Raw genomic sequence first — 27,772 nt, 5'->3', positions numbered from 1 at the left:
ACAACAGATTTCTTTGAAAAAACTGGAAGAGAAAGTTGAAACAGCTTCAGAAATATTGACTTAAGGGTCAGATAAACGGTCCTCCAAGGGACCTAAAAAGTGCCATCTGGCTTAAAGAGAAAATAAAGGAGCCCATGTATTGAGTAATTTGATCTGGTAAGATTACTTGCTATTTAATTACTTATATGACTTAATAGGAGCACTTCCAGCAGCAGGACACTGTCCACCCGGGAAACACAGCCAGGCAAATTCCCATTAGGAACAAGAAAGGGTTTTGCAAGCAATAAGAGTAATCCATTGGTAATAAAGAATGGAGAAAGACAAACTTTCCATCACAGCATCTTTAACAAAGTCACCTAACCCCAACTCAAAGTTGTCCTCTAGCTCAAGCAAAGGTCACAGCCTTGATTCAGCTATGTATGATCTGCATTGTGCAAAGGTCAGAAGAGGTAACCTTTTAAAAAATAAATAAATAAAACCAAGAAACACCAACCAAGCCTGTAACACTGTCAATAAAGCAATGCTGCTCACTTAGTTAGGATGAGAGGCTTAATTTTGGCCACACCATGTGGGTCCCACATCTGCCTTGAACCAATGCAAGCCAGGTCAGGCAAGTACCAAGCCCCCTGGTCCTGCTAAATCCAGGAGCACCCAGGACTACACAGCAGCACCTCAACAAACTCGTAAGCCTCCCTTCTTTTCTATGGCTCAGCCAAATCATTCCACAGATTTAAAAATCCAAGTGAAGCAGCATGGGCTCCCACAAACAACAGCCTGCAGGGAAATCCACCTTTGCTGCCCACAAGGAAGAGACCTGGAGCTGAAACGGCATTTCAGGGCAACAGAAGAGCCCAACCTATCACTTCCAGGACCACTAAGAAAAGGGGACTTGGAATCACTCATCCATCAGCCACCACACTGGGGTTACCTCTCTCAATGTTGCAGCATTCCAGGGCAAAAATAATCTAGATTTAATATCAAGTTTTACAGGTTATCACAAAGCTCCACCAATCCTCAGGCAAAGCAGGCATTCTCCAGCAACAACAAAAAGACTGATGACAAGTATTTTGAACTGACTCAAGAGCTTTGCAAAAGTATCACCACTTTACATTCCTTAATGTCTAGTACATGGATATTAATACTTCTTACAGTGTATCCAGGTCTAATAGGTTAATAAAAAAATCCACTTACAAGAAATCCAAGAGATGGAAGGTAAAGAGATAGGAAAATATTTAATTTCCTGTATCAACTAAAGATCAGGATTCAGGAGGGCCTGAAAGCAACTACTGTGAGCATTTAATGCACAGCAAAGAAAACACACACTTCTAGGTGAATTTTTTTCCAAAGGTTTTGCAAATTTCTCTTGTAAAATTTGTTCCAGAAGAGGCAAGAAAAGCAGGGAAGCTCCAGCTGCACAACTTCCAAAAAGCCTCTTCTGGATGGAGCAACAATCCCCCACACTGAACAGCTCCTAAGCCCAAAGGCTGCAAACCCCCCCACACCCACTGAGTGCAAGACAAGAGAGGGAAAACATTAAATCTGCACAGCTGAGTAGTGTAACTAAGCAGCAAGACAACAGCAAGTCAGCAGTTTTCAGATGAAACTGGCTAAGAATAATTCCCCTAAAAACTGTGCTTTGATAAACAAAAACTGGGAGAGCAACTTCCTGGGTGGCATCAGCAGCAGCATGGCCAGCAGGGCAAGTGAGGGGATTTAGCCCCCCTATTCCACTCTGGTGAGACCCCTCTTGCAGTGCTGGGTCCAGCTCTGGGGTCTTCAGCACAAGGAGGACATGGAGCTATTGGAGCAAGTCCAGAGGAGGCCACAAAGATGCTCCAAGGGCTGGAGCAGCTCTGGAGACAGGCTGGGAGAGTTGGGGGTGTTCAGCCTGGAGAAGAGAAGGTTCCAGGGAGACCTTAGAGCACCTTCCAGTGCCTGAAGGGGCTGCAGGGAAGCTGGGGAGGGACTTGGGACAAGGGCAGGGAGGGATGGCATGAGGGGGAGTGGTTTTAAGGAGAGAGTGGATAGATTTGGGGTCTTAGGAAGAAATTCTTCACTGTGAGGGTGGTGAGACCCTGGCCCAGCTTGCCCAGAGAAGCTGTGGCTGCCCCATCCCTGGCAGTGTTGAAGGGCAGGTTGGATGGGCCTCTGATCAACCTGGTCTAGAGGAAGGTGTCCTTGCCCATGTCAGGGGGTTGGGACTGGATGAGCTTTAAGGTCCCTTCCAACCCAAACCATGTTATGATCCTACAATTCAGTGCATCCCTTTGCAACCTGCATCACCTAATCTTGTTTTCTGGATGCCCTGGGTGAGATCCAGCTGAGAGACTGTGGCCGTAACCATAGTACACAGCCCTAGACTGACAGGGCAGATCTGCAGAACAAAACTGGTGGTACTTTGACCAGATTATTCATCTGACCAAAAGCAGGTGCCCATGTTTTGGCTAATCTTGTGATATATTTTGATTAAAGTGTCCCCTGGGTGCTCTGGTCCAGGCATTGAGACTCACCCTTCTACCTCCAACTTGGCAGCCACAGCTTTGACCTTATCTCTCCCTGTCCCAGACAGTTCCCAGGACAGACTAAACACTTCCCAAGTGAGGTCCTGGGACCTACCCCTCAGACTTTAAAAAACATCACCACGAAGAGCACAGATGTAGAAGCACCACTTGCTCAACACAGCTCTGAGCTGGCACCGAGGCACAACTCCAGACATAGATCCCAAACCCACCGAGCTCCTGCAAAACGCAAGCAGCTCAGTTTGTTTGTTTGTTTTTTTAAGTACATTTAACAGAACAACACAACAAAAAACTAAGTGCATTTAACAGAGCAACACTAATCGCCCCAAACGATGGTGAGCACCTCTCAAGGGTTCCTAGAGTTTTCAGACTCCAGCTTTGTGTGCTCCTCAAGCCCAGCTATCAGTGAGGCAGAACAAAGCAACTCTCTGCAGCTATTTAGGACAGGAAGCAAAGGATGCTGTGTCCAACTGATAGTGCAAAAGGAATTTTAAAAAGGCAACGTGAAAGGTCTCCGGCCTGGAGCCAATTTGCTTCAAAGGACCTTGGTGTCCCCAAAGGGAAAATTAAGAAGAAAAAAAAACACACATGGAGAAAACAAAGCCATTCTGCACGAAGCTGCTCCAGTTTGCAGGGTGCTTCGTCTCCAGCAGCGAGCCCTACAGGATGGGCCAGCAGGGCTGTGCTCTTCAACCTCTTATTCAGCCCCAGGGCCATGGAGGGGCTCGTTATCACACAACCCAGGTGTTTCCAGGCCAGGAGGGGCTATCATGGCCATCAGATCTACTTCATAAACACACAGAGCCGTCTGGCAATTTCCAAAGCAAGAAGAATTATTTTGAAGTTACTACATCCATGAATGCCGAATCCAGCCCAAATGGTGCTCACGAGCTGTTTCCTCAGTGGGATTTAAAGCAGTTAGCAGCTCTATCATGGCTTTAGCCAGGGAAAGCAGAAGGGGAGAGCTGCTGGAGGAGAAGAGAGGATCTTCTCTCCAGCTACATCCCCTACCAACACACCTTCCATGCATTTGGCTTGTGATACTTTTGAGCAAAAGTGATTTCCCTTGGAATAACCCAACCGAAGAGCATTTTGCCAGACACACACCATCACTCTGGGCAGTCAATGAGCCCTCTTATCCCAGGGTATTCCCCCCAGGAAGATCAGCTTGCAAAGTTGCTTCACATTCAAGCCAACACACAGCAAAGGTGGCAGGAGGCAGCAACCACCACTCAGGGAGTTTCAGGAACCATGTCCTGTGGAAGAGGTTTCTTTAAGCCTCAATGCAAATGAAGATTAAAGAGCCAGACCCGATTTCTCATATATTTACACCTTTGGCTTGTCAAAATATGGGTGTCCTTCAGCAGCAGTTTAGATGTCTTCCTTGAGAGGAAAAAATAAAGTCCTGACTTTTCCTGTTTGGGAAGTGGGCAAGGGGAAAAACACCGTAGCATGCTGGTTCCACTTAAAAAAACACCCCACACGGCACAGGATGTGTAAAAATAGGGCTCCTGATTAGATCAGGACAATCGACTATTTATGAGTCCCACCTTCTTGGCTCGTAAAGGGACTTGTCCCTCCAGCCTGCCCCTGTGCCAGTAGCCACTGGGCTTGCACGCTCCACGTGGGAAAACCAGCTGAAACAGGTGCCTTGCAGCAATAAGAAACAATTTTAAGGCATGTTTCAAAGCTTTGAAAGGACCTGCAGGTTTAGCTGAAACCTGTTTGATGACAGTCGAGGACAAATGAATGCAGCTCCTGACTTTACAGAAGACCTTGGGCTTGGACTGAAGACCCAGTGAAGCACATGCCAATCAAAAGAAAACTGTCCACAGAGACCCTAGTAGCAAAGGGCAGACCCCAGCTATGCTGGAGTCCACTCCTCATACCATGGGGTGGGTGTCCAACCCCAACGTGGCTCACAGAGATACAGGATGTATACACCAGGCACCCAGCAACAGAACCTGGGAGCTCCCGGGTTTGTCCATCTCCAAACTGGAATCAGGTCCTCAGATCTCCCCTCAGCTTTCCCAGCCCACCTTCTCCATCCTAGCTATGGGGGTGGAAAAAAACCCAAAAGCCAAAGAAACATCAGACTCCCCATATAATTTCTCCTTACGTAGTTCCCAAGTGTACAAGTGTTGAAGGGCAGGTTGGATGGGGCTTGGAGCAACCTGGGCTGGTGGGAGGTGTCCCTGCCCATGCAGGGGGGTTGGAGCTAGATGATCTTTTAGATCCCTTCCAACCCAAACCATTCTACGATTCTATGATGATTTTCTGATGAGTGAATGGAGACATAGGTCACTGGAGCATTTGCATGGAACCGACCACTCACACACATGGTTCCTCCACCCACCCCTTGGGAATGGTTATTTTCAGCTGGTTCAGACAGAGAAACTCACAACTGAAGAATTATCTGGATTCTGCTGTAGCTGCTTCAAGCCTGAGCTGCTCTAAAAATACAATCCACATTAAGGAGACTCAAAAAAAAAAAAAAAGCATGCTAAGAGCTCATTTAGAGCAATGGAAAGTCTGTTTAAGTGAAAAACAGCTTTCCAGCCTGTGCTCCAGCCTGAAACCAAGAATGGGGAGGACTTGAGAAAAAACACCCAGTCTCCCAAGATCGCATGTGGAAAAAGCACAACTGCAAAGCTAAGAGTGGGGTCACAGCCTCTACAGTACCTGCAGACAGAGGCCAATATATATATATATATATAGGTATGTGGACATGAGGTTTACATGTAACAGCTGGAAACCACAAAACTTGGAGTGGGCGCAAAACCTGGTGTCCAACTGCATCAAACAAATAACAGGACCAACAAGGAGGTAATGCTATGGATTAACCTACTGAATCATCAAGAAAAGAAAAATAAAACTGCTATTTTTAGCCAAGCAGAGGGCTGGAGCAGCTCTGCTCTGGAGACAGGCTGAGAGAGTTGGGGTGTTCAGCCTGGAGAAGAGAAGGCTCCAGGGAGACCTTAGAGCACCTTCCAGTGCCTGAAGGGGCTCCAGGAAAGCTGGGGAGGGGCTTGGGACAAGGACAGGGAGGGAGAGGACAAGGGTTAATTAATTTAAACTGAAAGAGGGGAGATTTAGGTCAGACATCAGGAAGAAATTCTTCACCATGAGGGTAGGAAGGCACTGGCCCAGGTTGCCCAGAGAAGCTGTGGCTGCTCCATCCCTGTTGGTGTTCAAGACCAGGCTGGATGAGGCTTGTGCAGCCTGGCCTGGTGGGAGGTGTCCCTGCTCAAAGCAGGGAGGTTGGAACCTGATGGTCCCTTCCAACTGAAACCATTCTATGATTCTGTTGACTAGGAAAGAGAAGGGAAGAAGTATTAACATGAAAGGCTTGCAGCAGATATTTAACAATATATTTGAATTAAATTGTGTATCTAACTTGGTAGCAGAGGGAGGCCGTGAGTCACCCACCAGAACTGAACAGTTCTGCTTGTGTCCGAATCCTCTTAATGGAAGAGGAAACAACCCACCAGGAATGGGGAAATGCTTGGAATGACTCATTATTTTGGACATGTAAATTAACTTTAAAAAAAAAAAAAAAAAAAGAGAAACCGTGTTTGCTTTCACATCCACTAAGTCATTCCACTACCAGCTTCAAACTTTTCCTTTAGTGGTGTCAGATTGGTTCCAGAAAGGCAATTATTTCTGAATTTAAATCCTAGAATCCTAGAACGTCAAATTGGCAGGGACCTGGAGGATCATCTGGTCCAGCCTTTCTAGGTACTGCTCTAGTTGATGTGAGATGGCTCAGCACCCTGTCAAGCTGAGACTTAACACTGTCCCATGCAGGGGACTCTGCCACTTCCCTTGGGAGACTATTCCAATGTGTTACTGTCCTCATGGTGGAAAATTTACCTCTTGTGTCCAATCAGAATCTCCCCAGGAGCAACTTGTGCCCATGAGCCCTTGTCTTTTCCATGGGACTCCTTGTAAATAGGGAGTCTCCATCTTCTTGGCAGCCACCCTTTGAGTACTGGAACATGGTAATAAGGTCTCCCCTCCTCTTCTCCAGGCTGAACAAACCCAGTTTTCTCAGCCTCTCCTCATCTGCCAGGTCCTCCAGTGCTCTGATCATCCCTGTGGCCCTTCTCTGGACCCTCTCCAGCCTGTCCCATCCTTTTTGTAGAGTGGGGACCAAAACTGAGTGCAATGCTCCAGGTGTGGTCTGACAAGTGCTGAGTAGAGCGAGATGATGACTTCTTGATCTCTGCTGGTGATGCCCTTGTTGATGCAGCCCAGCACCCTGTTGGTTTCCTTGCCCTGCAGCACACTGTGTACTCATGTTGAGCCTATTACCCACCAAGACCCAAGCTTTTATGTGCCATAGCACAGGAGAGTCAGTCCATCTATTCTCATACATGTACCACTGAGATGCTAGAAAGCACGAGACCCACAACAGACCAAAGGAGAAGAGCTTGATGTGCTGTCCCAAGAACATCACACAGACGTCCCTGTGACATTTCCCAGGCACAACTGCCTTCTCTTCGAATTCTTTTTTGCTCAGTTTCAATGACAGAATTTAACAAATCAGTAATTAAAAAGAACACTTGGACCAGCCTGTGAGCTTCCAGAAACACACCTACTTCCTTCCTCCTGCCAGACGGTGGGCAAGCAGACCATCAATCCTATATTTAAAACTCAAAAAAGAAAATCTTTCAGTGAAAACGTTCCCAAATGCAATTACCCTCAATACAGCACATTTTTACTCTGCCTCTGTGCCAACGTTAATTTGCTGTTTTTTTTCCTGGCATTTCTCAGCTTCTGGATGGGAATTTATCTCTTTGTATTATCCCTCCCCTCCAAGAACAGGCAGCTTTCCCCAAAACTCCTGGCCAATCACACATCAAAAATTAATAAATTGTTCTTTTTTTTATACCTCTTCTGAGAAAACACAGTAAAAAAAGCTGAAGTTTTGATGCTTAGTAATGTGTTTCTGCTAGGAAACTGTTATACCAGCCCACCCCAGCAACACCAGCTAAAGGACTTGCTGAAAACACCCTGTTCACACAGACATGCTGCAAGCAGCAGCCAAGAAAAAAAGAAATATGAAAAAAAAAGACATTTTAGTGAAGAAAGTCATTCCTGGGCAACAGTTCACTCAACTGAAAATTAGACAGAAGTGTTTTTTTGTGTTTTGCCTTCCCAAACCAGCTCGTTTCTGATGTGTGAGAGGAGTTATCATGGGGCTTAATGGGTTTTCAGTCCAGCCCCTGGCGAGCAGATGGTCTAGTCCTAAAGACCCCTCACTAGATGGGATAATCGCTGGTGATTTCAGCAGACACTGATGGACACCGTGTTATCAGCACCCCTGGGACAGCCTTTGCACCAGTGGGGTCAGACTGGAGCACCTGCACATCCCCTGCCTGGTTTTATTTCTTTCAGGCAAGGGAAGAGTTGCAGACTGCACAGATGCCAGCATCAAACCCTCCCAAATCCATCCACAGGATTAAAGAAAACCTTTGCATGCAACAGCTGAAAATATGCTTTAAGGCATCTCTTAGTCCTGTGACTCTGTGTATTTAGCTAGCTCCCTCAAGAAACAGAGCAGAAAATGGGGATATTCACACTGCCTGCAGAGGTAAGAGCACTGAATTTGCCCAGTCATTCAGCAAAGGTGCAGCTGAAGCCCCTGGAGAACAGGATGGGCCCCCGGAACACCAAGTCACAGACATCAGACATGGAAAAAGACCTAATAAAGCATCCCCAAATGTCCCATGGATTATGCAGGACAGAAACACCCTGGGTTTTGAACTAGCCTTGGTAGGATTGCTCCTTAAAACCTTGTAACAGCCTTCACTGCTAGTCAAAGACACAGAAAGCAGCATTCTCCTCTTCTGACTTGTAACTCAGACAAGTATGTTCTGCTGCAACATCAAAAACTCACAGCCTTTCAGCAAAGCACATTTGTGTTTGAATTTATGCATGTGTACTTTGGACAGAGAAATTGCACAGAAGAGAAACGAAGCTGGGGGCAATTCAACCCCAACAGCAGCTTCATGTTTTGTTGCTTTAGGAGGCTGGGAAATCACCCTCCAGGCAGTCTTGATACTGTCTCACCACAAGCTCTGTCACAGGCTGAGCTTGGATGAGGAACTCAAGGAAGCGTCTTCTCAGGCAAGACTTGAAAGCAAAAAGGAGACAATTAACAGCACATTTTGGGGCTAGAAGTATCACGGCATTCAGCCAGGGGTGAAAAGTTCAGACAATCTTAACCTCAAGAGGTGACTTCCTTGCCCTGGAGCTCTCTCCTACTCTGTCCCACCTTCCAGCACTGACTTCCCTTCTCCTCAGGTCCTCCCTCCCACTCCTGCCTGCCCCATGGAAATCAAGCTGAAGACCTGAGCACGCTGAGCCTTTCAGAACCGAGGCTGCAGACACAACCCTAACCCTTACACCCAACATATAACAACAGCTACAAAGGGTGCAAGCACAAAAGCAATGGGATGTCTACAAGAAATTCCCCTGGAGATACTTTTCAAGTACTCTGTTCCCATCAGGGCTGTTTGTTTTGAATTATATTCTCTTCTTGACAGGGAGCTTTATTTGTGTGTACACTGCCAAATGCTCACAGGCAAGTTATTTTTCAAATAAACGTCACTTGGGTTGAGCCAGGTTGAATCTCAATTGCACTTCCTGCTTTTATTTCCAGCTTCCATTTATTTTTCTGTCCTTGTAGCCTTTGCACTTTTATCCACGTGTGTAATTAAACATGGCTTTGTTATTATTGCCTCTTTAAGACTGAGGATTGAGTCCATTCAGGGAACAGAACAGGCACTTAAGCACCTATGTTCCTCATATTTTCCCCTTCTAACTCAACTGTCGTTTATCATTGTTATTTATAGTTGCCAATAAAAATGATAGCACTGCCTAACTAGCCCAATTTGGATTAGGTAACCTCAGACTCTGAGCATCCCGCATATTACACTTCAGATGAATCTGTACCAGTCCCAAGTCTGAGCATCTGCACTAAAAATGAACCACAAACAAATAACTGCAATTATGCTTTTAACCTGTGGGACTAAAAATCTTGTCTTGGACAAGACACAGAGATACATTTGAGATGGGCAGCCTAAAGAAACAAGCCTGAAGTCCAAACAAAGCTGCACACCACATCCCAGCTCCAGGGTGCTTGTTTTTCTAGTCATTAGAAAGCCAGCATTTGACCTCCCCTCTATCTCCAGCAGACAGCTGTTTTTAAAGAAAACAACAACACACCACTTTATTTCAAGGTTATTTTGCATGGATCTCTATTACTTAAGAGAATCAGAGAGGAATCAAGTTAGATCGTGCTTCCCAGGAGAGAATATTTTGTTACTAACTTCAGACTTTCATATGCTTATTTTTTTAAAAAATAAAAACAAGCAAATGGACAAATTAAAATTAAAGTGCAGGCAAATAAATGGGCAGCAGGTCCTTCAAACTATAATAAAAGAACAGGTGGGTTTTTTTCCTACTACAACTATTTTTGGCCAAAAAATCGTGCATCTCCCCTTAAGATGCACAATAGTATTTCAGACTTTTATAAGAACACACACATCACTGACATATTTCACTGCTATCTGTGGATGTGTCATTTATCAAGTTCCCTTCCAGCCCCAATTTTGGAAGTCTCTCCAAAATAAAGTGCACGTAAGTTTGTCTGGCACACACCACTTGATGGCACGACACCAACAGAGACGTTCATTTTTAGTTGCTGCTTCGGAACCAAGAAGCCAACAAGCAGCACCAACATATGAGTGTGTATAAAAAGAAGCTGCTGGCTTGGTGGGGTGCTTTTAATCATCCAAAAAATTCAAAACAAATCTCATTCTTAACAACATCTTCTCACTACAAAAAATTGCTTCCCAGGGATGGCAAGATAAATCCACACCTGCAGCAAAGACCACAAGTACAGGACAGTTAAAAAAACCCCAATTTCCAGGTTTGGCTTGCCCAGAACAAAAGTCACCACCTTGTTCAGGCCCAGTTGTTAGCCCAGCTCCAGCACTGTCAGCCTGCAATGCAAAAGAAAATATCTTGCCAGGTCCACAAGGTGCTGTGCTATGAATACAGAGGAGCAATCACAAAGGCAACCTTCACAAATGGCTTTAGCTTCTGTTGCCTTGTTTCACAGAATCCCAGACTGGTTTGGGTTGGAAGGGACCTTAAAGATCACCTAGTTCCAACCCCCTGCATGGGCAGGGACACCTCCCACCAGCCCAGGTTGCTCCAAGCCCCATCCAACCTGCCCTTCAACACTGCCAGGGATGGGGCAGCCACAGCTTCTCTGGGCAACCTGGGCCAGGCTCTCACCACCCTCATCATAAAACATTTTTTCCTTAAATCCAAGCTAAATCCTCCTGGTTTCAGTTACAAACCATTGCCCCTTGTGCTGTCACTACAGGCCCTGGTAAAAAGTCTCTCTCCATCTTACAAGCCCCCTTTAGATACTAAAAGGCCAAAGAGAAGATTGATGTAGTCGCATATGGGAGGGCAGGATCTAAGGAGAAGCTTAGACTGGGATTTCTCTGGCACTTCAGTGCCAAGGAGATCCAGTTAACATCAAACACTTCTGAAGGACTCCACCAAAAAACTAGAAGATTCAGTTTCAGCGAGAGCACCCATGCAGAGAAAATCCTCACAGTCTGCCCCCTTCCAAGGTGAGCTAGCCATGCTCCCTGCAGCCCTCAGAGCCCACCCAGCTCATGGCTGTGGCTACCTTGAACAGCCTGTTCAAGTCCCATGGGCAAAACACCCTCTGGTTTGTTTTGGGCTACAAGATGCAAGCCAGAAACAACAGTGTTTTAACTTGAATTTGAGTTCTGACTTTAAATTATTAAATTGCACAAGAGATGTATGAACTTTTTAGAATAAAAACATGACAGCAGCCCATGGTATCATAAATCACCTACCAAGTATTTTTTCACAGGCAATAGACGCCAAGTGCAGCATGGACAGTACCCAGAGGAGCACTGACACACACGGGCACCTTCATGAACCTCCAGCAGCCTTTGTGGGCATCCTCCAGACCAGCCAGTATCACCCACACAACCCTGCAGCCACAGCAAGCACTGCCATTGTGGTCAGCAGCTGAAATGCTCCTGGCACCTCAATTCAGTTCCAGAAGAAATAAAGAAAATAATTTCCCAAACAGATCATCTGAAATTCCCAGACTTCCTCCAGGAAAAATGCTTCAGCTGAAGTTGCTTGGCCAAATTCCATCACAAGTCTGATCTCAGTTCTTCGTGACAGGACATGGACAATTCATGGACCTCACCTAGACATTAAATGGTCTTCCACAGCTTCTAAAGGGTGCTGTTAAGCTTAAAAATCTGTAACGGTAACCAGATCAAATACAAGACACTGAAGAACAACAGTCCACCAGGACAGAGACCATCTTCATGACAGTGCCCAGCACAGCAGGTCTCTCATTCCCCAGTCAGAGTCTTTGGCTCTGGTAGAACATGTTTTGTTCTCAGTCCTGTGTCTTTCCTGCAGTGTGGGAAGGTGACTATAACATGAAGGAGACCTACAACTACATTTTACTTCACCCTCTAGCCTCCATTTAAGAAGTGATCAGCAATGAAGTCTGTAACCTTGAAGGGTTAATCCAGGATCACACATCCTCACCAAAGCAGCTGAGCATTGAGTTTCTATTTCTACCAAAGGCAACACCTCATTCTTGTAGGAAGATCACAGGAGGTTGATTTCTAAGCCAAGACCACATGTAAATTCACTCTGAATTTAAAAGCCACCAGTTTCCTCCTTTCCCACCCCAAGACCACTTGTTCAGCCTGTTCACCCAACATCCCATAACCCCCACCAGCTCTCCATTCCTGGACTTTGCCCCAGCCCTTCCCACTCACACACAATCATAACATCACCAGCTCTGTGTCCTCCAGCAGTTTCCCACTGTGGGGCACAAGCTCTGCTTGTCTTCTCCACAGCCACACATGCCACCCAGGTCAGTTTCACCGAACCAGCTTATAAAGGAAGCACCAGATGATCTTAACTGTCCAAAAAAAAAAAAAAGGAAGCTGAGAACTATATTAAATGTGTTCAAGCAGGTAAGATGTGGCTGCCCCATCCCTGGAAGTGTTCCAAGGCCAGGTGGGATGGGGCTTGGAGGAACCTGGTCTAGTGTGAGGTGTCCCTGCCCATGCAGGGGGGTTGGAACTAGGTGATCTTGAAGGTCCCTTTCAACCCAAACCAGTCTGGGATGCTACGATATTTAACAGCCTTTCAAGAAGGGCACACTATCTCTAACAAAGTCAGGCTATAATATTTTCGTGTCCAATTCTCTCCAAATTGCACAAAGCAAGTAGGAAACAGATTCACAAGATAGTTCAATTGTCTTTACCCTCTCCAGCTTCTAAGAATCACCCACCCAGCAGGAAAGCAAAGGTCAGCTATGAACAGTGATATTTGGAAAACATTCTGTTAACAGGTACCACCTTCCAGGGGACTATATATACAAGAAAGGAAGTTCACATCCCCTTGGGCTTCCAGACATCAGCCTGGAAGCAAAGTCACAGATATGTTCATCACCTAAGATGCTGCCAAGAGCTGCCTCCACATTTCCAACAACTTCTCTTATTTTTGAGCTCTCATTACTCAGCAGAGAGGTGGAAAAATGCTCCTTACACTCATCTGTTCCCTTTCTGTTCCTCTTAGATGGAGATAGGAAAAAAAAAGGAGAAAAAAAAAAAAACACAACCACTTGGCTTCTCAGTGAACCTTTTATGGAAGACCTGGCAGATCTCTTAACATCATTGACAGATTTTAAGGAGATTTTGTTTGCTTGCTCTTGCCAGCCTGAAACTCGAAGTGCTTAGCTAAGCATCCACCACAGCCACATGCCCTGCTCTGCTGTGTCAGTATCCTTGGCCCTGACATCCCCAGAAGGTACTGCACAGGGGACAGCAGCTAGCAGCCTGGGAGAGACCTCTGGAGCTTTATTTGTCACAGAAAGGAGGCATGGAATTTTTTCAACGCGGAGATGAACAAAATCCTCTGGGATGCACATGAATCACCAGCAGGCTGGCCAAGGCAGAGGGGTGCAGAGGAGGGATGAGGTTATTGAGGGTCCTGGCAGAGCTGCACCCTCAGCAGAAGAGTGAAGCATCTCCAAAATGAGCATCAGCAAGCTTGATGAGGCTTTGGGCCCCCAGATGTCCATTCTAGATTTTAAAGAACACAAGAAACACTTTATTTCACTGAGACAGCAGCTGCTGCTGAGTCAAAGGCACCCAAGCCACAGTTCCCCACAGAACTGCGGAGCTAAATCCTTGTCTATTAATACACCCAAGGGCAGATCCTCAGGCTTCCTCCTCTCCCAGCCAGGGCATGCAAGGACATGTGTGCTCACAGCACTGCTATCTATTGTGTAGGACATGTCACCACACCCAGAGAGGGCAAAGTGACATCAGCTGCATGACAGCCCTGCTCTGACATGAGGCAGACAGGTCAGGGCACTCTCCAGAACACTCTTAAAATCCTCCCCCTGTGTACAGGGTGCTTCATGTGCTCCTGCTCCACTGGTGACAGCACTGGACCCATCTCCAACCCACTGGGTGTTCAGGCCAGAAGCAAATTATTACAAACAGATCAGCAAACAGGTTGCTGAACAAAAGCCTAACATGCCACAGCGTTTTTGGGAAGAAAACAGTCACCCTTGTAGATTTGGACCTTTCCATCACTGCTGCCTGTGGTTTTAAGTCCCCAAAGCACCAGTCCACCCCAAAAGGCAGGATTATGACTAGCCTCATCCTCAGCTCTCTTCATAGCCAAGGCTGAGAAGCAGCAGAAGCAGAGGATTTGCTCACCTGCTGTTCTGGCCCAGCTGATGCCGCTCAGCCCCTCTGTATCTAAGTGACTGAAAGGGCACAAATCTGTGTGTGTATCTTGCCTGAGCAAATTGCCAGCCCTGAGGCCAACCCAGCAGGAGCCCTAAATTATCCCCACAGTGATTTTTCCAAACCAAAACAGATTTGGAAGCAGAGAGAAAGGAAGTTCCAGCAGGCAGGTGCCCTGTGCATCCTCACTTCTGTACAACAGACAGCACCTGGAAAACAGGCTGAGTATTAACAAGGAACAATTCTTCACGATGACCTAAAACTGTGTCTAGAGATGTTAATAAAGAACACTGCCAAAGGCACAGCCACAGGACAACAAGAAGCCTGGGCTCCTATTTTTACATTTTCGAGAAGCCGTGGCACATGCCCTGTGACACTGGAGGTGGGAGCACCTTGGACCAGACACCACCCAGCAGCACAATTAACCCAGCTCGCAGCTTCTCACCCTCCCAAGGGCTGACAGAGGACGGCAGCCAAAGCTGGGCTGAAGGAACCACTCTGCTGGCAGCAGACTCCTGAGAGGAGCCATTCTGGTGGCTCCTCAAACCCAGTGCGAGGGGAACAAACTCTCCCCATAAGCTTGGACACACACTTACTGGAAACGCCACGAATGTCACACATACGAAGCAGTTGATCTGCACAAGCAGAACAAGCCAAACTTCAGTAGGAAGTGAGAGACATCCCTGCCCTTGTCATAAGCCCCTCCCCAGCTTTCCTGGAGCCCCTTCAGGTACTGGAAAGCTGCTATGAGGTCTCCCCAAAGCCACCTTCTCTCCAGGCTGAACACCCCAAATCTCTCAGCCTGTCTTCATAGCAGAGTTGCTCCAATCCTTGGATCATCTTTGTGGCCTTATCTGGACTCACTCCAACAGGTCCCTGTCCCTCTTATGTTGAGGGCTTCAGAACTGGACACAGGTCAACCTTCTCTAACTCTCTCCTAACATACATACACCTACACTACCTATCAAACCCTTCAGACAAGATACTCTGCAGGCAAATGACAGAACCATGACAAGATGAAGGCTTTTTTTGTTGTTGTTAGTAAAGCATCAGGACAACCTACAGAAGAAAGTACTTCTGCTTCCACCCTTGGAAGTGTTCAGAACTCACAATGGGCCCTCAGCAACAGTTGAGGTGAAACACCCATACCAAACACCTCTGAGGGGGCAGGAAGAAAACGGTTACTGTCACGTATCACTACAAAGAAGAAAAGCAGTGTGCTGCTTCACTACTTCCCTACCCTGAAAAAGAAATTAAAAACGAACAGCTAGAAGTGCTGAATGCTTGTGGGTGGCAATGAAACTGCTTAAAAGACATATTTATGTGCTCTAAAGCAGCAGCATACAAACTATGAAAAAAGGCTTTAAACATTCACAAACACACCCCTCAGCCACCATGATTAAAGTGAAGAAACTTTCACGTAATAAGTGTAAAATCTTCCAACTCTGGAAAATTAAAGAGAACAAACCCCAGGATGCTAAGTGCACGTGCAAAAGAATTTATGCAAATGAAGTGTGAGAAAAGCTAATTCTTAATACATGAAATATCAGTTGCTTCTTCAAACACCAGAAGCAGGAAACCTGCAAGAGCAAGGCAGGGAGTGGGAGCTTTGTCAGCAAAGTTTTCTACCCTAGAATGGCTGGCAAAACTGTTTGCTGTGTGTTAATGGATGGGACTAAGGAGTCTCTCTACCCCAAAACCTCTCACACTGCCACAGACTGACAAATTGAAATAGCTTTAAACTGGAAGAGGGGAGATTAGACACTAGAAGGAAATTCTTCACCATGAGGATGGTGAGACCCTGGCCCTGGTTGCCCAGAGAAGCTGTGGCTGCCCCATCCCTGGCAGTGTTCAAGGCCAGGTGGGATGGGGCTTGGAGGAACCTAGTCGAGTGGGAGGTGTCCCTGCCCATGCAGGGGGTTGGATCCAGATGATCTTGAAGGTCTCTTCCAACCCAAAACAGTCTGGGATTCTATGAAGTTCACAGAAGATGTTTAGAGCAGCTCAGTACAATGAAAAGTTGTGTTTGCTCAGGAACACTAAAGGTGTGTGACACAAAACTGACCCATGAACACCAGGCTGGCAATAATCCACCACTATTCTTGTGGTTACAGCAACAGAAGGGGTAGATGGAAAACATGATGCCCATTTCTTTAGTGGCTTCTGCAGCGTGTGAAGAATCCTGCAAGCTACAGAGAGCACAGAACATGACTGGGCAAAGCAGAAGTCTTTTTTATGAAATAGTTAGCAAACATGTAAAAAGTACAATGCAGCAAAGGAGATAACAGTTGCTTTGGGTGGCATTCACACTTCTTATTCACTAGCAACCTTTAAAGGAGTCAGACTTGTTAACAAGGGGGTCTGGTCAACCTAACACATTAGGATGTTAAAAGCATTGTGAAAATTCAAAGGCAAAAAGAGATGCTTGACATTTCTCCACTTCAATGTGTTCAGCAGTGGTTTATAAAAGGGGATGAACATCAAGATGACATTTTGCAGAGGACACAGAACTATTCAGCTGGATTAACTCCAAAAGCAAAAAGCTGCAAAGGATCTTACAACACCAAGTATCAGGTGACAAAATGACAACTAAAGCTCAGTGCCAGGGGAAGCAGGACACTTGCAGGGGAGGGATGGGGAACAAAGCCCTTCTAATACACCAACAGCGAGGGGCTCCAAATAAACTACTGCCAGTGAGGAGGAGGGACACCAGCAGTACTGGGGCCATACTGTCAGAAAGTGTTGGCTCAGACCACAGAGTCTACAAGAAAAAAAAAGCAAAGCAGAAAACATCCCTGTGCCATGGAACACATCTGCTCATCAATCTGCACCTTGCTCGCTCTGTGCTGCCCTGCTCTTTCCAGTATCACTGCAAAAAGGTGATAGCTGCATGAGAAAAGACACTAAGAAAAGCAACAGGATTAATGAGCAAGTCACAACAGCTTTACCAGGAGAATAAATTTAATTTACTAAGAAACTTCAGCTTGAAAGGCAAAGAAAAAACACAGCTGACTTACTATTTGTTGTAGTTCTCTGTGGCAGCCCAGACCTTGTCCAAGCAAATAAAAACATTATTGAACCCTAAAGGAATACACAATGCACAATTAAACTGCAAAACTCATCACTGTAAAATGTTTCAACGTGAGAGCACTAGCAAACTAAAATGTTGACGAGGCAGCTGAGGAGGAAAGATCCATGGGAAGATCCTGAACAGAGAAATACTGGTACCAACTGTGCCAGAAGTCTCCAAAGGGCAAACTGCAAGACACTAGGAACGTGCCTGTATTTGCTCTGTATCTCATTTGATAAGCACCCACTTCCTCACCACCCTCAGATGAAGAAGAAAAGCTTGTAAAGTGACCGGAATGAACATTTTCATGGTTTCCTCAACTATTAGACAGCACTTCCTCGCAACTACCCTAAATCCCTGCAGATGCAATGTAGTCCAGCTCCCAGCCTGAGCACAGCCATGAAAGAAGAGCTTTTCTTCATCTTCTCAACAGTCTATTCTGCATCTGAAGATGAATTGTGTGCCTGTCTTGCCCTTCTCTAGATTAAGCAATCCCAGGCATTTCAGTTTTTCCTCAAAGGTTGTGTTTGCTCTCCTTTGGAAAAGGGCTTCAGCCAGTCAGTATTAATAGGCTTCTGCAGCCATGGACTGCCATTTGTTTTTATAAAAAGATAAAAATCCTTCAAACCACTAAAGACAGAATCAGAATGAGAGAAAAGACAGTCTGGATAGACTTAAATGCCACAAGACTCTGCCTACGGAGAAGCAACCAACCAAGTCCTCAAGCTACTACTTTTCTGCAAGCCTCTACAGGCAGGACAGCAGAACGCTCTCAAGATGAGCTCAGCTGCCAGCTCGAGATGAAATACTGCTAAGTCATACACCAGAAGACACCAAGAGAGATTACTAGAGCAGCCTTTTCCTGAAGATTCAAAGAAACATTCCCTTTTAGCTCACTACCTCACAACACTGCTATCACTTACTGCTCTCGTGGACAAGGTGCTTGGGGTATGAGCAGGAAAATACTCAGTGAGTTACTGAGAGCCCAGACACCACCACATCCCAAAGAACAGGAGCAGGCATTTGATAATCTGTCCTTTGACAGTGACTCATTAAATTCCAGAAAGGAATGTGCTTCTGTGAAAAAACCCAAGAAAATACAAGCTATAAATAATTGAGCAGTACATTCTTGCAAGCTGTTCCCTTCAGACTGCATCAGGGTGCAGGCTGGAATAAAAAGGGTTATGAGTTACAACCATCCCAAAGTTGTCTGCAAAACCTTAGCCCTGCAAAAGACCAAGTATCCATAAAAACCTGGGATAATTAAGTAAAGTTTACCTTGAAGCAGAGGTTAACAATGCTCCACGCATCAAGCCAGACCAGCCCATCTCCTGACGGACCTTTAATGCTAATCACAGGTCATTTCACAGGAGCAGCTGCTGGTACTTTCTTCTCTGCAATAGCAGACTTGGAGCTGAGCAGCTCCACGCTGAGCAGAAGGGAATGCCAACACAATTCAAGCAGTATTGCAATCAACTTTTTAAAGACGCTTAATTATGTACATATGAACAGAGGCCCAGGCTCATTTTCAGGAGACTACAGTTTCCCCATCTTGGTGGCCGGAGAATGGGATGAAAGATGCTTCAAAAGATCCTGTGAGGCTTTTATTAGCAGACAATTTACAGTTGTTACAAGCAGCTTCCTGAGCAAGCTCTGTGGCCAGCAGTTAGCGTCTAGACGGTCTGTGCTGTTTCGGCGTTGCTGTGCTGGCAGTTGGCAAGACACTAATTACCGTACGTAAAGCAAGGGATGGGACTTGGAGAGATGGGACTAGTGGAGCTCAAAGAGTGCAAAGGCAGGACAACCACCCAGCATAGTATTAGCTCAGTTACACATAAGTCCTCACAATATTCAGCCTCAGGGGAATTTTGCAGGCACTGTGTAAGATTTTCAGGTGCTCACCAATTGTTCTTGCGCCCGGGACCTCGAGGAGACCCTTCTTACACAGCTTTGGCACATGTAAGAGGCCCATTTCATCCCAAAGCTGATCCAGGGTCTCCTTCCCCTCTCCGCACCCAAAGTGGGCTCAGGTGGAGGGCAAACCACAGCCATCACAGCCCCTTACCACCAATAAAGGTAGTCCCAAGAGCCATCAGAAGGATACTGTCCCATCTTCACGGCTCCACTCCAGAACACAAAGAGGGAAGCTGCTAAGCCAGCCAGATGCCTGTCATTACCCCTCATCTGTCACCACCCCTCACTTCACAGCTGTAACACAGACCATTATCCTCATCTCACCCACTGGACAAAGATTAGGACCAGCTTGGCCAGCCTTCACTCCTAACACCCAACCCAGAGGACACAAACTGCTGCTCCTGCTCCTTACTGTGTCATGATTTCCATGCTCATCCAATGAGCCAGTTACACTTCCCAATCCATTAAAAGTCTTCTACTAGGTGAGGGAATTGCAAGCAGCTCATGGAAGGAGGACACATCAAGGTTCATGGATATCAGATGCTTTAATGGCACAGCTGGTCCCCAGATCCAGTATGCTGCCTCCAAATCCCTTGTGCCAGTCTAGACACTGGGAAGCCTCAAAACAAGCCAAGGATGAAGTAAGGACAGATTCAGCTGAAATAAATAACTCAAATAAGGTGGGAAAGGGGAGGGTTGTGTTTCAGCAACCAAATGAATGCTGGTACCACACCAGTGTTTGGAAGGAGCAAACAAAAGATGGAGAAAACTGCTTAAGCCAATTCTGACGCATCAAAATACATCCACGGATCCCACCACCAGAAGCAACATGCACCTGACCAAACCCATGTCAGTGCCTGTGACTATGGGCTAGGAATGACACAGCAGCTTATTGTCTGGTTGGACAAACTCATTGAGCTTTTCTAAATCTAGCAAGAATCAATCTTAACTTTTGCCATCACCAAGTCATAAAATTCAAGCAGTATAATTGGTTTGGAAGGGATCTCTAAAAGTCACCTGAGTGCTGTTGTCAAACCTGAGTCAAACAGTGACACCACCCCCCCTGCAATAAGCAGGGACATCTCACACTAGAACAGGTTGCTCAGAGCCCCATCAAGTCTGACTGTGAATGTCTCCAGGGATAGGGCCCCCACAACCTCTCTAGGTAACCTGTCCCAGTGATCCACCACCCTCATATTGAGGAACTTTTTCCTAACGTCCAGCCTAAATCTCCCCTTCTCTAGCTTGAAATCATCATCCCTTGTCCTGTCATTAGAAGTCCCTCACTCCCACCTCCACACAACCTCCTCCCTGGGCTGGAAACAATATTTGTGCTACCACACAGCAAAACACATTCAAGCAGAGCTGTACTAAAGCAAGATATTTTTTAGCTGGTTTATTTTTCCATCCAAATCCGTTTTCCAACCAGGTTTACCCCACGGCTTGTACTAATGCTGCAGCTTCCAGCTAAGGAGACACCGGGGAGCTCAGAGAGGCTAAAGCAAGAGTCCCAACACTTGCTGGAGCCCATTCATAAGTTTACGCCTAAGAGTTAAGCCTCAGTTTTCCAAGTTCAGCACCAGAAACCTGAATGACGTGAGAACAGAGCTGTTAACAGTTTCAGCCCACCTACACTTGAAGCTCCAGAAGAAAACAAACCAGAGAACATCCCCCTTCCAGGTCATCAGTACCAGCTCAGGAGCCAGGATCTCAGACAGATCTCTGCTGCTACTTGCTCTGTCACATTGCTTCAGCCTGGACCCAAAGCAGCACTGAACAACATCAGCAAGATGGGCTGCAGCATCAGCACCTCTGGCACCCAAGCACCCAGCTCAGGTGTCTCTACCACTACCCACACACAGCCAGCCAGAGCCTGAGGGTACCAAGAAAGACCTGAAGTGACATCCCTATGGGAGATGAGGTCACTTATATACATTGCCCCCAAATAAGAACATTATTTGTGAAGCACTCAAGCCAAAAAAAAAAAAAAACAACCCAAAACCAAAAAAGGCAGGTGAGGACCTCTGGCTCCACTGTTTAAAACACACCTGGGCACAGTGGAAGATGCTGCAGGGGATGAACACAGAACATTGCCAGGATGGCAGATGGGTTGGCCAGGTAGTTTCAGGTCAGCCTGAGCAACACTAATCCCAGATACAGGCATGGAAGAGTTGATAAAGGATTTAGGAAACTGAGCTTAATTACAGTCCTACTTTAATCCCAATTAAGAGCTGCTTAGTAGAAACACTACCCAACCAAGTGTTCTTAGCTTCCTTCTTGGCTTAAACAACACTGTAATCTCTCTGAACACACATAATTAGCAGACAGATAGGAAACTTATATAGAACTATGTTTTTAATAGGAAAGCACAGGCTGGATGATTAATTGCTACCTAAGATAGAGCACTTCTCAGTTTCCTAAAGGGGCACAGGTAAGTGCTAGTCCCAACACAGTGGATAAAATCTCAACCACTCAGAACAATCCAGAAAGCAAATAGATACCTAAAAAAAAAGGGGGGGGGAAGAGGAAAAAAAAAAAAAAAGGAAAAAAAAGAAAGACTGATGATATAATTTGCAGATGACCCAGAAGCTGGCAGAATAACAAACCATGAAACCAGACAGCCGTGGAGAACAATTGCTTGCAAATCTTGATCCTTCCCAGCAACTGGCACTGCAGGAGGACCAAGTGTGAAGGTACAGCTGCAGCAACAAGGAGCAGGACCCAGGGCTACAACCAGCCCTGCTCCCAAGAAAATAATTCTGCATTAAGTAGCAGCTCCTGTGATAATGCTGGAGAACGGAGAGCTCAGGAAACCAGAGCTTCTCCAACCTCTCAAAGTACAAGCAGAAGACTACTACAGTATTGATGTAACTTGATCTACCCCTGAAGTGCAAGGAGACAGCAGGAATACTGTAACTACATCTACGTGGCCAGTCAGGGCTTTTTTAATTTAGCAAATGCTGTTTCAAAATCTTTCACTGATTTCAAAAAGCTGCAAATGCAGCTTGAGAGCAGGAAAAGGGTTTTCAAGAGTTATGGACTTGTAGAGTCTGTACAACCAAGAAGTGACTTGAAAACAACAGCCTGTATTTTAGGAGTGAGAAGACACCAGGTGCTAACGGACACTGCAGAGGAGCACAAGAAAGGACAGCAAAACATCCACAGGCTGAAACCAAGAACTTATGTAAATGATTAGCAATTCAGATACTCACACAGGCTCATCTTTAGATGACAGGCTGAGCACAGGGAAAAGTGGGTGAAATTATACAGCCCACATTTACAGGGTGTCACACAAGATAATCTCACCACTTCTGCCTTTGTTCTGCACCAGTTTTGAGTCAATCATTTATAAACCAGGAGCACAGCACAAAACACAGGACACGTTATACAAAGAGCTAGGGGGAAGTTAAAGGGAGAAGATAAGTGAATCACAATAAGACATCAACAGGCATGCAATAAAGTCATCTCTGCATATCAAATGTGAGATATTTTGGGACAAGTGCAGGGTGCTGCACCTGGGTCGGTGCAATCCCAGGCACAAATCCAGGCTGGGGGGAGAATGGCTGGAGAGCAGCCCTGACAAGGAGTTGGGGGTGGTTGACGATGAGAAGCTGGACGTGAGCCACCAGCGAGTGCTGGAGCCCAGAGAGCAATTGTGTCCTGGGCTGCAGCAAAAGAAGTGAGGCCAGCAGGGCCAGGGAGGGGATTCTCATCCTCCACACTTATGAGACCCCACCTGGAGCACTGAGTCCAATCCTAGAGCCCTCAACACAGGGAGAACATGGAGCTCTTGGAACAAGTCCAGAGGAGGCCACAAAGGTGATCCAAGGGCTGAAGCACCTCTGCTCTGGAGACAGGCTGAGAGAGTTGGGGCTGTTCAGCCTCGAGAAGAGAATATTCCAGGGAGACTTTAGAGCACATTCCAGTGCCTGAAGGGGCTCCAGGAAAGCTGGGGAGGGACTTTGGACAAGGGTGTGTAGTGATAAGATGAAGGATAATGGTTTTAAACTGGAAGAGAGGAGATTTAGGTTAGACATCAGGAAGAAATTCTTTGCTGTAGTGAGACCCTGGCCCAGGTTGCCCAGGGAAGCTGTGGCTGCCCCATCCCTGGCAGTGTTGAAGGGCAGGTTGGATGGGGCTTGGAGCAACCTGGGCTGGTGGGAGGTGTCCCTGCCCATGCAGGGGGGTTGGAACTAGAAGATCTTGAAGGACCCTTCCAACCTTGATGATTCTATGATTCTAAGCACTCAGCAAACGCTGGACAAGCTTGCAGAGTCAGGGACCAACCTTATCTCAAAGAGTAACTGTGATTAGAAACCACAAAGGCAACCGTCCTCGTTTAAGGTGACTGTGGCTAGAATATTACAGTCCATCACTAGCTGTCTATCACTAAAAAAAAAAAACAGCTGAAGGGGAGCAAAATCTCACAGAAGATCAGTCAATTTCAAATAATAAAAACTGGAGCACTTGGGTGTCACAGCTGAGCCAAGGGGGGACTTTAAGGAAGAGTTTCCTTTCCTCTAGCAGGTTATCTGATCCTGAAGAATTAAGTGATTCTTAGACACCTAGATACAGAGAGGAGACCCAAAAATACTCTGCAAAATCAAGAAGTGTAACACAAGGGAAAAAAAAGAGGAATTAGAACAGCAGAAGGAAGTGGCATTTGGAGCAATGGATATAATTAGTAGAGGCTGAATAGCAGGAAAGACAACCTGAAGTGGATTATTTTGATTCCAGGAACATCACAGACCCAAGAAGTTCCCCACAAAGACTCACTGAACTCACTCAGTGTCCTCCTTTAAAAAGCAGTGACATTCGCTGTCAGATATTTAAAAAAACAAGAGAGGAGACCTTGATGGTTTCAGAGCCACCACGAGACCAGCACAACTCATCACACAGACCACTGCTGTTGCAACGCTTCCTCGCATGCCCTCATCCCCTAGTTCATATTTGGAATTCAGTTCCTCTCCTTGAGGAGGGGGAGGCTGTGTCCCACATCTGCACAGTGCCAGGCACAATGGAGTCCCGGCCCATGCTACTGACTCCCAGAATCACAGAGAGAACAGAGCAGAAAAATAAGGCTGGAAGGGACTTCAAGAAGGCATCTTGTCCTTCCCCGGCCCCAGGGTAAAATTACTACACTTGCAATTTTTCTAATGGAAAAGGCTCTCCCCCGTGGGTGGGAAACAAACCCACCCAGACAGATGAATTAGTTGGACCTTAAATTTAACATCTTAACCCCTCTGTCACCCTTTGATAATAACAACTCAGCCATGAGTGGTACCTCATAGAGCAGCTGCAGTTGGAATCTCTCACTCTGCCGAGTCACAAGCTGATAAAAGCCCAGCTCTGCAAACCAGCAGCCTGGCAGTCCAGCCCATTTCTGAGCTGTGTTTGGGACTGCTGGTCCTAGAAGGGAAGCCAGCCTGGCTCCTGAAGACACATTTCTTCCGTGAAGCCTACAAGAAGTGAGTCACTGTTTTTTAAAAGTTTCCATCATCTTCTTTTCCGGACTCTCCAGCACATCATGTTTCCCCTGAGCTGGTCTAGCTTAAACTCTAAAAATCCTTGGAGCAGGTATTGCTTATACTGAGCTAATTAATAGCACTCCTGATGAAGTACAGCTGTAATCCAACAGTTAATGCCAGCAAAGCACAAACCTTTCTTTGCCCCAGACACTTATTAGTGTTTCTTCTGTGGGTATGCAAAGACAGGCATTAACCCCAGCTCCTCACCTCACCTTAACACTAAGAAACAAGATCAACCACATTTAGTTCTATGAAATGTCAAAAAAAAAAAAACCACACCAAAAAAACAACCACTCACACTCTTCATTCTGGCAGTTCCTAGACTTTTGAACCAGTTTTTTCAGTTGTGCTAATAAACCTAATTCCCAGCATCCCTGACCACGCAGTTTACCTTTAAAGGCTTCAGGGGAGAAACTTGAAGAAGAAAACTGCAAAGATTAAAAAAAAACCAAACAGACAACCCTATAGCAAGATAAACTCAGCGTCCCACTGCTCCACAAATGGAAAGCTTTCCCGTGTTGATGTCGTGCCCACACTGCAGTATCACTGCCAGCCAAACAGCTTAAACCCATTTATTTTTAAAGACACACACCTGAGTCAGTTAAAACCATTAGTCTGTAAAACTCAAATATGGGAAAGAAGTGGGGAGGGAGTGGGACGGGAGGCCACTGGTCCTGTTTGCACCCAACTGCTCCCATTTATACCCAACTGTTCCCACCTGTGGTTTCCAGGTCAGCTGCTCCTGGGCTGATGCAGAGCAGCTGAAACCAACTATGCTGCAAAAGGGCACCACGTTGCCCTCCCCACCAAATGCTACAAAGCTCAGCACTCAAGTTAAGTTTCCAGTCATGCAACTACTTATCTCTTGAAGCCAAATATTTCTAGAAGCACACCTCCTATCTCTTCCCCACTTCTTGGCCTGATCAAATTGGTTACAATGAGCTGTAAATATCCTCTACCTATTTGTCCCACCAACATTGCAGAGGATAGCAGACAGTTGTGCTCAGCACTGGGAGTAATGCTTTTTGGTTTGGATACAAAGTTCTTTGGGGAGCTGCTCTCTAAAGAGAGAGAAGAGAGGACGAGGTATCTCAGTTTGCCAAATCCTTTACGTGGCTCCTACCAGTGATGACAAAAGCATGCAGTCTGGGTAGCAAGAACAGGTCTTAGACGCGCAGTTTCTGCAAAAATCTATCATTTTAAAAACCAGGTGATTTCTCAAGAGACACAGGCTTCGGCTGAACCACCAACTATCGCATCCTTCAGAACAACACCACCACTGAAGCCACTGCTGCAAAGATCCTAACCAGCATCACAAAGGAAGAGCTAAAAGTCTGCAAGGCCAGTCCCAGACTCTCAGAAGGAAAAAGGGAAGGGGCCACACACTCCTGGGCACACAACAACATCCCCCTGCCCTCCCGGGGGCAGGAGCAGAGCTCGGCAACGGGTTCTCCCAGCTGAGGGATAGCGAGAACCGCTGGGAAAAGATGCTTAATGGGAGAACAAAGGATGCATTCAGCAAACAAGAGGCATTAACTCAAATCATCATCGTCAGGATGGTAACTGCACCCGTATCCAGGGCTTCACGCTTAGCCGTGGGTTTGCTGGGTGGGTTTGTTTTTTTTTTTTTGTTGTTTCTTTCTTTTTGTGTATGTGTGCGGGATTAGCAGAAACCACCAAAAAGGGGCAGGGGACGTTTTGCGAGGACAACTTTGACAGGCGAAGGGCAGGGCAGGGCACTGCCCTCCCCACCCCCGGCTCCCCGTGCCCGGGGGAGGCGGCAGCGGGTACCCCGGAGCTGCCGGGGGGCTGCGGGGGGCAGGCCCCGAGCTGGGGGCAGGGAGGGGACACCCGAGCCCAGCCCAAGAGCCCGGCCCGGGGCAGGGAGCCGGGGGGGGAGCGGGCACCGGGCCCGTCCCGGCGCTTCCAACCAACACAACCCCCCGGGCAGGGGGGGGAAGAAAGCGAGGAGGGGGGGGGGGCTGCGGGCGCTGCTCGAGAGACGACCGTTAAAATAAACCCATCATCATCATCATCATCATCATCACGATTCAAACGTTCTAATCTCTTCCAAGTTTCCGGGATGGGGGGGGGGGGAGGGAGGGAAGGTGAGAAGGATGAAGCCGCCCCGGCTCCCCGCCCCGGCCGCACCTGAGCGTGGGGCCGATGCAGGCCGTGTCGGTGCTCTCGATCTCCCGCAGGATCCGCTCGTGCTCCGCCGCCGTCTCCAGGCTCTCCAGCTCCGCCATCTTCCCCCGCTCCATGGGGATCCGACCGACCCCACCTGCCCTAGCCCAGCCCTGGTTAACTCCCCGCCCCGGGCAGCGGCGGCGGCGGCGGCAGCGCCGGGACCCGCCCGCTCCGCCGGGCCCGGCCTCGCCCGGCACGCCGGGAGATGTAGTGCGGGAAGGGCGGCCCGGCCTGCGCCGGCCCGGGGCGGGGCGGCCGCGGGGGCGGCCCTGGCGGCGGCTGCGGGGGCGGGAGGGGAGCGGGGGGAGCCCGTGGCTGCGGGGCCTCCGCTGAGGGGACACGGCCCCCTGGAAGAGTCTCCTGGTCCTTCTCATGAGGGGACACAGCCCCCTGGAAGAGTCTCCTTGTTCTCCCCCCTGAGGGGACACAGCCCCACAGCAGGGACCCTGCGTCCTCCCCCTGAGGGGACACAGCCCCACAGCAGAGTCTCTTGTTCTACCCCCGGAGGGGACACAGCTCCATGGAAGAGTCTCCTTGTCCTCCCCCCTGAAGGGACACGGCCCCCTGGAAGAGTCTCCTGGTCCTTCTCATGAGGGGACACAGCCCCCTGGAAGAGTCTCCTTGCTGTCCTCCTGAGGGGACACAGCCCCACAGCAGGGACCCTGCATCCTCCCCCTGAGGGGACACAGCCCCATGGAA

At 47.3% G+C, this 27,772-nt stretch overlaps 1 protein-coding gene across 4 annotated transcripts in view; it reads right to left on the bottom strand.

Moving 5' to 3' along the window:
• EXOC6B (exocyst complex component 6B) overlaps positions 1 to 27,226 on the bottom strand; it is a 332,586-nt gene extending 305,360 nt beyond the window's left edge. For all 4 annotated transcript variants that reach the window (XM_051617327.1, XM_051617328.1, XM_051617330.1 and 1 more), the window contains exon 1: positions 27,035 to 27,226. In XM_051617327.1, the coding sequence (XP_051473287.1) occupies positions 27,035 to 27,147 (113 nt within the window). In that variant the 5' untranslated portion in view covers positions 27,148 to 27,226. The remainder of the gene's footprint in view (positions 1 to 27,034) is intronic.
• Positions 27,227 to 27,772: the final 546 nt, after the last annotated feature.

This window comes from Apus apus, chromosome 4, assembly GCF_020740795.1.
Source record: "Apus apus isolate bApuApu2 chromosome 4, bApuApu2.pri.cur, whole genome shotgun sequence".
Taxonomy (NCBI): Eukaryota; Metazoa; Chordata; class Aves; order Apodiformes; family Apodidae; genus Apus; species Apus apus.
Note: the sequence above shows the minus strand (reverse complement) of the source record. Positions and strands in the feature narration are given on the sequence as shown.